Here is a 14061-nt window from a genome sequence, read left to right on the forward strand (position 1 = left end):
CACCTCAGACCAGCCATACGATGTGCAGTGATATTCTCCCACCCTTGAACTAAACCATTTGCATATAGTTAATTAATTTTACACTAAAAATCATAATCATAACTTGTCACATGCAGCGGTCGGTTTGCTAATGAGGGGCCCATCGATGTCCCAATCACTTAATTGTCAGTAGGCCTATATGTCATATAGACCTAGGCGCTAGTCCTTTTGATAGATTAATTTGTAAAAGACCTAACAATTAATTTTGAAGGTTGCTTCCTTTAAATGGGTAGGCTCCTATACAGGCCTATTTGCCAATTTTGGAAACAGCTTGCAAAACGCCAGTGACATAATGCCCAGTTGTGATTCATAACGTGAAACTCAACTTCCGAAGCTCACTATACCTCGCTGGATGATATACCCGGGGGGGGGGGGGCACTCAGTATATAACGCATAGTGGGTATGTGCCGCGGAGGGGACCCCCATTTTTACACTCAAATTTCCGTTCCAAGGCATAGCATTTTTGTCTTTTTGAGCAAAAGAACTAAGAAAGCCGCTCCAAGGCATAGCATTTTCTTCGTATCGAGAAAAAAAAGAAAGAAATCCGCTCCAAAGCTTCGCATATTTTTCGGTGCGCCGTTCCGATCGCATTGTTTTGCTACAATGAGCTGCAATTTTGGTGAAAAGCGGCCGCCGAGCGCTCTCAGACCATCGCCTCAGCTCTCTAGCTGCGCCAGCGAACCCGGCGGAGGCCGCGTTAGCTGCATCATGCACGCATTTCCGTTCCACAGGGATGCATATACGCACTCACGTACGCTGGCGATCCGTTCCAAGGACCCCCGTTTTCACAAACATTTCTAGTTCCGAAGCCCGTTCCGAGGACCCTCCTTTTTACAATATGCCCGCTCCAGGGCCCCCGTTTTTTGTCTCGCCCGCGGCACACCCCCACCACTTTTTTGGTCGAGTGCCGCCCCCGGGATGATATAGGAGTAGGCTAGTAACTGATCCCTATATATAGCTGGAATTTCTGAAGAGTGTCCCCGAGTGCCCTATGGATGGATGTCTGGTGTTTATCTATTTTTTTTTTGGGGGGGGGGGGGGGGGGGGGTACGTGGCGGATATGTCAAATCAATTGCATGGGAAGACTGAGCCATCACCGTTGATCAGGCCTATATAAATATGGCCGGAGTAATCATTTTCCTCGGAGGTATCGGGGGGGGGGGGGGGGGCGCTGGGGATCGAAGTCCCTATATAGTTGCACAATCCCAGGAGGAGGGAAAGGGTATCCTTAACCCTGGGAGGGGGCGTTGATCGAGAGAGACCCTAGCTGGGTGATGGGTACGGGGTAATCCCTGAGAGAATTAATACTGAGGGAGTGGGACGTACTACATAATATGGGGAGCTATAGCTAGGGATGTTAATGGGTTTATGTTATTTGTCCTTGGGGCTGACCCGGGGCTGGCAGTTAGTTCCTCTGGGTGTAGTTATCCCAGGGGCAGGGGATCGAGATGATCCTGGGGGTATTCCTGGGGGCCTTTTGCCCTGGGGCCCTGCTCTATAGCTGGGGGACCCTCTCGATGTCTGGGGCTAGTCTGCAGGCACAGACCCTCATTGGAACTTTGATCAACAAGTGTGCCTCCACGCGAAGACTAGCACATACAAAACTTGAGCGAGAGAGCCTTCAGTACACAAGGCATGAGTAGGCTGCACATTCAGACCCTTGTTTTGAGTGAAGGGTTTGCCCAGCAGACTAGTCTGGGCTGGCCTGGATTATGAATATCAAGGCGCGCGGGCCGTACCCGTGGCCGTTTATCGGCCACATATCGGAATGAAGTGAAGTTTGGTCAAGGACCTCGACGATCGATGGGCGGTGGGTTCTCCATTATTGGAGCATATTTCATGATAATCATGGAGCAAGAAAGTAGACAAGTTCGCGTCATATTATGGTGTTATCCCCGTACTCTCTCAACCGTACTCACGAAATGTTTGAGTTTTATCGAGGACATTGAAGTTTGGTTTGAACCTTTCACTTACTGCGATATTCCGAACATTTTATACCGGGCGGAAACTGGGAAGGACCTTCCCCCGGAGTACACGGCTGAGAATTCAGGTGAATTTGCGGCTGCTGTCAGATTGTTTGTGGAGCAGCTGGGTGTTTCGCCGTCAAGCATTGAACCTGAGCGCATTGCGTGAGTAAAATTTAAGATGTGATTTGCCGAATCATGTAATCACTTAACCAACCTCCAAAGTAAACGCTCTGTTAATGCAAATTAAAAGTAAAAACATTTAATTTTAAAACGAATAAATTCCCTAGCTGTCATGTGTGAATAATTAAATTCATTGAATTGATAAATGAGCACATTTAAGTAATTTGTTGTCTGTTTAATTTTTATGACTTTTAAAGTTTTATGGGTTTTTTTCTTCCTGTTGGATTGTAACTCTCAGAAAATCTATTTGGTATGATTTTTTGTGGTTTTTTTGTATTATTTATTTTTATTACTGGTAATTCTTTTTGAATGACACCCTTAGTGGGCCTTACTTAGCATGTTACGTACGTAATGTGCCCTATCGTGAGAAAGACATCCTTTTTACGTGGTTTTTTGGGTCGTGCATGGTATCCACTCGTGAATGGAAGTGGCCCCCCCCCCCGGCATGGTATACAGTTAAAATGTTTTAAGAAATTAACCTGATAAAATATTTTTCTTTTTACTCTGCAGCTATGGTAGTGTGAAACAACGCCTGGATTCAACGCAGAGTAAATTTGTCCTTGTCAAAGACATGAGTGTTGCATTGCGGGACGAGACTCTACGCAAGTACATACCATCCGGATATCAGCATGTGTTTCTCATTCGAGAACCAATGTCTGCCTTCCGTTCCTATCGCAAAGCTTGCATCATCCGCGATAAACCAAAAGATGAAGAGTTGTACCATGTCGTGAGAGACGATGCCTATCTGACCGCTGATGAATTCTTTCCGAGCCTTCACAGCCTGTGGAAGTATGTCCGGCATAACATTGACCCGAACCCAATGGTCATCAACGCAGATGACCTGAAGACCGACCCTGGAGCCGTTCTCAAGAAGTTTTGCGCAAAGACGGGACTTCCTTACAGTGATTCGTTGCTACGCTGGGATGCTTCAACCAAGGTTGTGAAAACCTGGAAGGCTTGTGGGGAAACGCTTCTCCATGATTTACCAATATTTTTCCTCGATGCTGCGACGTCAAGTGAGTTTGTGGCTTCAGCAAGTAAACCTGTTACTCGCGAAGAACTCACAGAAGATGTCCTTAGACTGGTGGATGTTGCCTTACCCCTTTATCAGGAGATGAATGAATATAAAGTTTGAACATTGGGTGATTTCAAGTTCAGTGTTGACCTTTGATAATTGTGTTGGGCCAATATTGACTGTTTTGTTGATGTTAAAAGTATAGTTATTTTGTACTTAGTATACAGCTGATATAAATGATGATTGATGATTACTGCGATGCCTGAAGATTAATTAAAAGATAATTTGTATCTATGCTGCACTTTTGTACTAGCTAGTATATTGTATTAAAACTGAAATAACCCTTGGAATACACATTTGTCAGTATTTGTGTAAATTGTGTTTTCATACAAAATGTTTTTGTGCACAATATTGCATCGAAGAGTGAGAAAACTGAGAATGATTTCAAAAGTGAATTGATTTTTTCGTTGAGAATGATGGTTATGATAGAAGAAGAGGATGATATGATAATGCATGAAGATGATGATGATAATGATAATGGTTATGGTATGATGATGTTGGAGATGATAATGATGCTGCTGCTAATAAATGATGGTGATGATGATGAAGACAGTGATGATGGTGGTGATGATGATAATGATAAAGATGGTGATGGCTGATCATGATGCTGATAATAATGGTGATTATGATGGTGAAAATATAATGGTGGTCATGGAGATGATGTGGTAGTGGCATTCATTGGCGGCGGAAGCCACAAATTTTAGGGGGGACCACCACACAATTTTTTGACAAGCAAAAAAAAAAGGTTATCAACCACAAATTATAGGGGGGACGCAGGAAAAAAATTGACAAGCAAAAAAAAAAGAAAAAAAAAGGTTACCCACATAAAATTTAGGGGGGACACCCCCCCCCGCTTAGCCACCTATAGGTAGTGGTGATGATAGTGATACAGATGATGTTGATGATGATGGTGGCGATGATGAAGATAATACAGATTAGATGTGTGATTCTGTCATTTTATGACTATAATGGTGATGATCATGATGATATCAATAAATAATATTGTAATTCAAATGATAAGTTTATAATGATGGAGATGATGGTGTTGGTTGTGTTCATGGATGTAGATCACGAGTAGTGATACTGATAATGTTAAATGCTGTGTAATTATATGAAATATTAACAAATATCTTTTGTTTTATTATTTCATGAAATCAAACTAACAACACATATTAATGGAATACAATAAATAGCTTTATCATATTCATTCCTAATGACTAATCACGTCATTAATATCCCAAATGACAATAATCATAGTTTCAGATTCATGACAAGTGCGTTTATACTATTAACTGCCCCGGCCCCGCCCCTTAATTACGCTTTTCACACCTGCACCATGGGGTTTCCCCGAAGAGAGAGAGATAGAGAAAGAGAGAGACGGACTGAGAGCTAGCTGCGCACTTCCGGGTTATAGGTTGACGTTGCATGATGTTTATTGTTGATGTCCCCTCGCCTTCTTGTTTGTCGATGGAAGATGGCTAATTTTTGGCGGCTTTTCAATCGTACACAGCTGTTTGTTTCGTGCTGCTATTGGATTTGCCATCATATGATTCCAAATATATCTGGTAATGAATTTTTATCATTTTTTCTAGAAATTTATAGATATATTACAATTTGTCAGTCGGTCGGCCAACGCTATATTACGGAACGGGACCACACATACACAGTGCAGTCAGTTGGTCATTCCCATATACCGGCGCGTATAATTCTTGTGCACTTGTCCAATAGGGATCATCATACTTCTGTGATACAGCAATTAGAATTGTACATGACCTGAATTTCCGGGTAATACACGTTTATTATGTGTAGTAATACTAGTATCACTCATGTGATCATGTAATACAGTGTAAGTTCTGGTAAATGGATGGATATCCCTAAAAATTTAATCTCATGCATTTTTCACTCAGGATCCAAACAACAGTCAACGATAATGCATCTGACGGAGGTCAAATTAGATCTGGTTGCTTGTTCATTGGAAAGCCAATTGCAGTGAAAATTTTGACACTCGACAGCTATATAGAATAGAGATCCCGTCATTGGCATTGCAGTCACATAGACCACATCTAAGTTGTAGTTTTACAATACATAGGCATTTGACATAGTGAGAATCATGAGAATGATTATTAAGATAACCAAACTTGGCCTTCCCCCCCATTGAAATAGATCCTGTCAAAGTTATGAAAATTTCACCCCTATTTTCCCCCATTTTTTAGAAAATGACATGGCCCTTACAAAAATTATCTGTATTTGGCTATAAAATCGTTGATTTTCAGTTCTTCTAACTTAGTTAGGTTTGAACGTAGCTATGAATATATAATTATCTGTCAGATTACGATAGCCTATCTCACAAACTAGAATAATTCAAAATCAGGATTAACTGTCAGTTTTTGAAAGTACACACACTACACGTATTGTAAAGAAAAAATTCATGATTTTAGGTTCCTAATGAAAATGAATCATGAACCATGAATAAACTTTTTAAAGTTTTCCTATAAATTATGTGCAGGTTTGTAAAAAAAGTCCATAATTTACTCTTTTGCATGATACCAATATTCAATTAAAAGCAATCAGGATAAACTATTTTATTGAAACAGAGGCAAAAAGTTAACAATTTTGTTAGGATTTTGAATTTTCCAGTTAACTTGTAAATCACAAGTCTCTATTTGGTTTTGACCTAAATGAAAATGGTTTGTGTCCCCAATTACACGGGTACATGTACATGTATAATGTTACGGTACAATGCATCTTGGTCAAGGTCAAAGGTCATTTGAAATCAATGCACTGTGATAAGAAATTACATTTGTTGATTATATAAAATTTGTCAAAGCAAATGATACTTGTGTGAGGTGATTATTTGACATCAAAGGTGGTGTTCAAGTCAAGGCCAAAGGCTATTTGAGGTCAATGAGCTTTGGATTTGTTATCAAATAATTTTGAAAAATTTTAATTTCGAAAACTTATTATTTTAAGAAACAATTGCACATACATGTACATATTTACCAAGAGTGTGTATTCATGGATTTTGAAAAAAAAAATTTGATGAAATGAAAATAAAAATTATGAAATATGAATTTTCTCTTGTAACATGGCAGCTTTACCTGTTGGATCTAACTGCACGATCGATGGTGATTGTTTTAGTTTTGAAGCATGCATCAGGGATAAACAAACAAGAGAGGCATCATGCCGCTGCACTCAAGGTGAGTTTGATATTCAGGGGTATATCACTCATTCAATGAACAAGGTTATGATATAACCTTGTTCTCACTTATATCTCCATGTGTGGCAAAATAAGGGTGGCAATGTTTGGCTTATTTTCTCTTTTTCTTTGGGGCAAATGCTTGATTTTTTTACACTGACAGTCTCCATTACACCTATTATTCATACAACTTGACTCTTATTTAAATTTGATTCTTTAAATTATTTTTTTCTTAATTAAAAATAGAGATCAAAAAATGAAAATTTTCTTGCCATATTACTTTCCACCAATAGAGGGCGTACCAAAAAATATGCCCCAAATTCAAGTTTTTGAGCGCTCTGGTGAATACAAAAATTTTTCCCAAGTTACTAATGAAAAATAAATTGCAACTGTATGGAAATTAGTAATTTTGGTCACAAAAAGTGATATTTTAATGATTTTTTAAAGTGTGTGCTCTGTACAACATTGGCATACCATAGTCCTACCTGTAGATTCCCCACAGGCAGGGTGGTAGCAGTGAACAAGTGGGATATATGTCTATCCAAGAACCCATACAGGCCCCTGCCTAGGCTACCCCTTCCACCCCCTTCCATCCCCCCAAAAAGCATTATGGCCCAAATTCACAAAGGTGGTTTTGAAAACCCTTGGTTTATGCACATTTCCTTTATAAATTACGCTTAATTCAGCGCGTATCGGGCGCGTGTATAAAAAATTCCAATGCTGATGTGCGCTTTTGTTACACTGCGTCAAATTGACGCCTGTTACCATGGTTAGATACGCTATTTTATTCATGAATCCACTGTTTGAAGAGTGGACTCATGAATAAAATAGCATGGATAACCACGGCAACAGGCGTCAATTAGGCGCATTGGACATTTTTTAATATACGCGGTAAAAATAATCGTAAGTTATACAGGAAATCTGCATAAACCATGGATTCAACCTTGGGTTTTCAAAACCACCTTTGTGAATTTGGGCCTATCTGTCTCACCCACAGGCAGTGACGGCGGCAGCATTGTCGTCAACATTGTAATCTTGACCAAGGTTAAGTTTTGAAATGTCATCATAACTTAGAAAGTACATGTATACAGACCTATTTCATGAAAGTGGGACATAAGAACAATCAAGTACCACTGATCATATTGTTAGAATTTCAGGTCAAATGGCCCAGGTCCAAGGTCATTTATGGTCAATGACCTTTACCATGTTGGAGGTATCAACTTTGAAATCTTAACAAGGGATAAATGTTATGATAACTTTGAAAATATATGGATCTATTTTATGGAACTTTAACATAAGGTAGTGCTGTAGCTCGGTACCTTCAACTCGGTTCGATCCCGGCTCGTAAATATTATGACAATCAAAGCTCGACCCGGAAAAGCCCGGTAACCCGGTCCACCTAAAATTGATTTATGTACATGTACAAATACAATTTTTTTAACCCACTTGACTCTAAATCTATGACCATACCACCTTCTGACCTTGTTCTCAAAAGAGGATACAAACCCTGATGATGATTTATTCACTGTTTATATTATCCAGTAATAATGTGGAGAGGGGATGAGATGAGGCCAACTTGCCTCCAACCACCTGTAGTCTGCCAGCACAGACTCATATTTGACACTTCAACCAATGACAGGTCTAGAGTGAAGACTAGACGCCAGTAGCTCTGTCTGTTGTTTGAGCCAGCCACACTACATAGTGTATCTAGTCTCACTAATTAAGACTCTGCATTATATACTATGCCAATTGCAAAAACCAATGGTCTGTGTCTGCAGACTAGTCATCATGGGGGGAAAGAATAAAAAACTGTAAGGTCAGAAGATATGGCCTCTGACCTGTCCCCTTGATCATCACACTGGGTGAATTGATTGTTAAAACATTTTAATGGCTCTTAGTCTTATTGCGATGCCTTAATAAATCTTTTTAAACCTTTCGAGTTTATTTACCGGGTTCAAGGGATTATAAATGAAACTCGACCCGAAACATCCGGCCGGACAACCTTAACCCGGCAAGTTTCAGTCCGGTAAACAATCCGAGCTACAGGACTAACATAAGGGCAATCATGCATCACTGATCATTTTGGGCAAGTTTCTGGTCACATGATCAAGGTTAAAGGTCATTTAGGGTCAATAATATCAACATTTAAATTTTCAGCAAGGTGAAATTATTTAGATGTTATCATAACTTCAAAATTTCCTCTACATTTTATATTAAAATTTGGGTTATCAATGTCACACTAATATCTATTTACATGAAGATGGAAGTGTGGCGCTTCAAGGTATGTTCAAGCAGGGTGCTACATAAGCACTTGCCCGATTGCACGGGAAGAGTAAAAGTTAGAGTCGGGCAAGTGTTTTGAAGTAAAGACCAAAACTACTTGCCCGAATCGGGCAAGCAAAATTCTCACAGTAGAATGACCAAAATTAGGGTCGATATTATGTGATATTGACCCTAATTTTGGTCATGGCAATAACAAGGTAGATCAGTTCATGTCAAAAGAGAGAAAAAGGTAAATGGTTTACAAAGCCGCAATACTTTCTTTTGAAGAGGTATCAATTTTTTTCATTGATTTTTTCGGGCAAGTGAAATAGATTTTTGGGTAAGTATATTTGAACTATTTTCAAAATTTACTTGCCCAACTGGGCAAGTGCTTCTAAAAAGTTATGTACAGTAGCACCCTGGTTCAAGGTATGTTGAAAATATGCACTTGTACCTGTTTTTATCTTGCAGCCCATATTTCCTGCAAGAGCGTACTTTGTAAAAATGGAGGTACCTTTCAGAGGTTAGGAAGCAGTTATGTGTGTCATTGTGATCTCTACTGGACAGGAACATTCTGTGAAACTTTCAAAGGTAAGTCGAATCATATGGTCTGTTTGCCGTAATCTGACTGGCCTTGACTGAAACCTAGTGGGTGTTTCATTGTCAGCACTGACTAAATTGTCACCTCTGACAATTTCAGTGAAATCCTTGGTTTTGATTGGCTGTGAGGCACTATCCTCTGACTGTTACTATGGTAACTGTCGGAGAAAGACAACTTGTCAGTGCTGACAACTTTCATGAAACGGTCCCCTGTTTATTCAGAGGTGACCCCCCCCCCCCCCACAAAAAAAGGTAATAAAGGAAATGTGCCGACCTACACTGATTTTTATCATGTTCTTTTCAAACGAAAAAAATGTTTTTAAAAACCAGGGGAGCATTTCATGAAAGGACTTTTCGGATGTTTTATCTGACAGTTACCATAGTAACAGTGCTTCTCAGCCAATCAAAAGCAAGGAAAGTTTCCAGATCTGACAGCTCGTTGGACATAAAAAATGTTTATGAAATACTCCCTAGAGCTTCTTAAAGACTGGATGATGGAACATTGTCCATACTGTAAGCAGAGGACACTCATTTCTGACAAACCTTTGATTATTGTGGGCATCTACATGTACATGTACATGTATGTGTGAGGAATAGATCAAAAACTCAAAGAGCTTTCATATCAACCAACCATCCCCTTTTGTTATAAGAAACAAACTTTCATTGGTTAATCTTACAGGCCCTTGTGAAACCTAGTACCAACTCTTATTTTTCTTTTCATATTTGACCCCCTGCCCCCTCCCCCAGAATAATATATTAAATATATAAATACCCGACAGTGGTAGTATGATGAATGATATTGATGATATTCATCATTTTCCAAATGCAAGAGTCTAAATGTTCAAGATTGAGCACAGAAATGTATTTGCCTGTAGAAGGCTCTTTGTCATGTTCTCCTTGTAAGCACTGATATTTACAACCCTTATTCCTCATTTTTCTCCTTAATCTGTAGGTTTGCCCGATTCACCTCCGATCTCCACATCATGTAGCTCCAGTGATTACCAGTGCAGAGATGGCTCCTGCGTCGTTGGACAGTCTTTATGTGATGGTATCCCAGACTGTTCTGATGGTAGTGATGAAATAGCGTGTTGTAAGTAGTCTCTCTCTTTCATGTATTTTTTAGGATGTTTACTCATTGCAACAGTTCTTTGTTGCTTTCATGAAACTGAAATCACTATATTGCAGTTGCATAGATTTTTGTATATCTTCGGCATGTTGAACACGGGTCACCAAGTTGGATGCTCATACAATGGTCCAAGTCCCTCAACATCCCCCAGTGCAGAAGCAGTCCTGTGTCTGAGTCAAGTTTTGAGGAATACTCTGAGTCTCTGATATATTGGCCACTAGTTTTGTACATGATTTGTCTTTGAATTTTGTCAACATATATGAAGCTGATGGCAATGTGAAATGTCGATTGATGGATTTTACTTTTCATGAAGATGAAGTATCAGAGGCACAAATGGTAACAAGAAAGATGATTTTTTCTTAACATAGTTTTATGCTAGGGTTTAGTGAGTCTGCAAGTCGATTGAAAGAATAAATTTCTCAGACCGGGGCTCTGTAACACAAAGGTTTGCGATGAATTGCAAGTATGAAAGAACCGCACTGACTGGTTCCCGGGCAGTATTTTAATCAGAGTGCATGTGCAATGATGATCTTGATTGGTCATTTGTATTTAGTGATTGATTGCAAACCTTTGTGTTACGGGGCCCAGGTTGTGCAATACTTGCTGTGTATTACTACATGTGGAGCGTTGTGGCCCAGTGGATTAGTCTTCGGACTTTGAAACAGAGGGCCGTGGGTTCGAATCCCAGCCATGGCATAATTTCCTTCAAGAAACTGATCCACAATGTGCTGCACTAAACCCAGGTGAGGTAAATGGGTACCGGTAGGAAGTAATCCCTTAAGAAGCTGTGTGCGTTATGAACGCCTAGCTTAGCCGGGTAATATAGGAGCGCCTTGAGCACCTAACAGGGTGGAAATGTGCGCAACATAAATATCCTATATTATTATTACTAGAGTCTCCAGTTTTCCGCAGACTCCCCTGTATTGTTATGAGTGATACATGTATTTTTTTTCATTATTTAATTCAATTTGCTACCTTCCTCTTGCAGCGTCGATGAAGCCTAACTCACAGTGTGCAATCTGGGAGTTTGAATGTGAGGACATGACATGCATTCCACGTTACAAATGCTGCGATAGATTCAGAGACTGCCAAAAAGGAGAGGATGAAATCAACTGCAGTAAGTTACAAGATTAAAGGGGAAATTTTGAATGTGAAATTGAAAAATCGAATAAGCATAACATTTTTTTCCAAAAACTCTGTTGTAAAGATAAAGTTATGACATTTGAAAATTTCTTGGTTACTTACCACAAAACAGTTACATGCACAACACAGTGATATGCAAGTGAGGGAATCTATGGTATCAATCTTTCACTATTCCTTCTGTATATTGTTGCATGGAAAACACACTCAGAGCTACCAAGTCTCACGTATTATGCGTGAGACTCAAGCGTTTTGGACTCTTGTTCATCCCCTCAAATCTCTGTCTCAGGCAACTATCACAGCCTATCCCCATATACATTGTACACAATGTCTGTGATATTACTCAGATTCACAGAAAATCTCATGCATAGCTGGTCTTTGAACTTGGCATCTCTGCACACTATTTAATTTTTTTGCATATTTCACATGAAGGAAACTCTTCCAAGAAATCAGAATAGGCCACGATGATGACAGTTATATAAAGTATGAATATAGAGTGACATATGTACAGGGATTGATCATAATTCAAATTATGATTAGGAGAGAATTAAGGTATTCATGTTACAGCCAATAAAATTTATACGAAATGAATAATCAAAGATTTTTCTCTCTGGTTTCTGTACCCCCTTACATTAAAAAGATGCAATAGCACACTTTCTTTTTATCAAACAATTATATCAGTCATTCCACATATCTTTTATTTTTATATGACCAGGTGAGAGTATAGGATATTAAAAGTCTAGGACTTGTGGTTATTGAAAACTTTAAAAATCCAAAGTAAATTACTATCCTGAGTTCTTTTGAAATCATACATGTACTTACCAAATTTTTGCCACATTAGTCTTACAGGCTTGCATGACGTACAGAGTATAATGTGCAAGTCTCTTTATTTATTTCGAATTCCGTAAGACACAATAGATATGATTTCCCCATGGTTTGTGATTTTGTGAAATCAAAGGATCTTCTCTCTGAAATGCATGCAAAATCCAAGACCTTTGGTGATAGAGCTTGTGGGAAAATAGCACCAAAATTGTGGAATATCCTGCCTCATGATATCAGATCAATAACACAGTAACAGATTCAAATCTGCGTTTAAAAAATATCTCTTATCAAGAAGCACCTTCCACACACATGGTCGATCTCTGTAATGATATGTGTTGTTCTTTTTTTCTTGATCTGCAATAGAAACACAGTTACAGGATGTTACAGAACTGGATCCTAAACCAGCTCAATCTCCATCTGGGGGCTCCAACCTTCTTATCATCACATGCACCGTCCTCATGACCGTTGTCATAGTAACCCTCCTCATCTACTTCCGTCGCGTCCGTAGCTCGCAGCGCCGGTTCTACTCCCCGGTCAGCTGGACGCTCAATGCCCACGGCGACGCCATCAGTATGCCGTATCACGTCTCCCAGCATGCAAATTTCTGTCATCACCTCCCGCCGCACCGGTGCCCGAGGGTCAACGGGTTGGTTGGGTACCCGTTGAGCAGCGGGGACCAGGTGACTGGGGAACCGGACGTTTTGCTCGCCACGCTCGAAATGACGGGTGGGCCGGGGCGTCTCTCCAACAGGGACAGGTCGAAGGATCGCGAGGGCGACGAGAACGATATCCCGCCGACGTACTCGGAGGTCATCAAGTCGGATGCGGATTCCCGCCGGAGAGCGGGTGACGAGACTCCGCCCCCATCGTATGAAGATCTCTGATTGGCTATCTAATGGAGGGGATTCCTTTCGCGGGCCCTGCTTTCATTTCAAGAGATACCGATTCAGAATTCCTTTTGGGGATTCCCCTTCGTCATCAGACTGTTGATATCTGTCAGGCTGTGTTGGTTTTCCTGGTGATGTCCACCTTGCGATCGGACGGAAAGACCGAAGATGACATAGGATGTTCATATTTTAAAGGTTTAAGGTATTATGTACCAAAATTCAGTACTTATCTGATCAGAATGTGCATTGAATGCACATTGTCTGTTTTGATATCGTCAGGGTTTGAAATAATGTACATTTAATTTCTTTTGTTTTTGTAGAGTTTATGTTTGCATACTCTTTGTAGTTTATACCAAGTCCCTTAACTCTTTGGCCCATATTTTCAAAAGAGGTTTCAGTTGTACATTAGGTATATGTATTTAGGCTTATTTTATTGCATACACTCTAAAAGAAAAAAAAACAGTTAAATGATTGTTTGGGCATTAGAAGTGAAGCATGATGATATGAGGAATCAAATGGAACTTTCAAGAAAACTGCCTTTACATTTCTTAATAAGAGAAATTTATATTTTCCAATTTACAATTGTTTGAAATTTTTACATTTGAAAGTTTTAAAAAAAGTGTTCAGTTGAGGCCAAATTTGGGTTACTGAAAAGTTTCTAAGAATGAAATGGGATTAAACTTGCCTTGTTTATTGGCATCTTTATGAAACCAACTAGGAGAAATACTCTAAAAAGCTGAAATCGATTTAAAGCAGCATAGTTTATT

The 14061-nt window shown here is 39.7% G+C and overlaps 2 protein-coding genes across 2 annotated transcripts; both read left to right on the forward strand.

Moving 5' to 3' along the window:
- Positions 1-1842: 1842 nt before the first annotated feature.
- On the forward strand, positions 1843-3539 carry LOC121421820. Its single transcript, XM_041616620.1, has 2 exons — positions 1843-2168; positions 2697-3539. The coding sequence occupies exons 1-2, from the start codon at positions 1843-1845 to the stop codon at positions 3319-3321; spliced, it is 951 nt and encodes a 316-aa protein (XP_041472554.1). The 3' UTR covers positions 3322-3539.
- Positions 3540-4660: 1121 nt separating this feature from the next.
- LOC121421094 (low-density lipoprotein receptor class A domain-containing protein 3-like) lies at positions 4661-13744 on the forward strand. The gene is made up of 6 exons (XM_041615709.1): positions 4661-4826; positions 6354-6458; positions 9191-9310; positions 10272-10409; positions 11434-11562; positions 12771-13744. Exons 1-6 carry the CDS (start codon positions 4703-4705, stop codon positions 13289-13291), a joined length of 1137 nt encoding a protein of 378 aa, XP_041471643.1. The 5' UTR covers positions 4661-4702; the 3' UTR covers positions 13292-13744.
- The last annotated feature ends 317 nt before the right edge of the window (positions 13745-14061 follow it).

Source organism: Lytechinus variegatus, chromosome 9 (assembly GCF_018143015.1).
Source record: "Lytechinus variegatus isolate NC3 chromosome 9, Lvar_3.0, whole genome shotgun sequence".
Classification (NCBI taxonomy): domain Eukaryota; kingdom Metazoa; phylum Echinodermata; class Echinoidea; order Temnopleuroida; family Toxopneustidae; genus Lytechinus; species Lytechinus variegatus.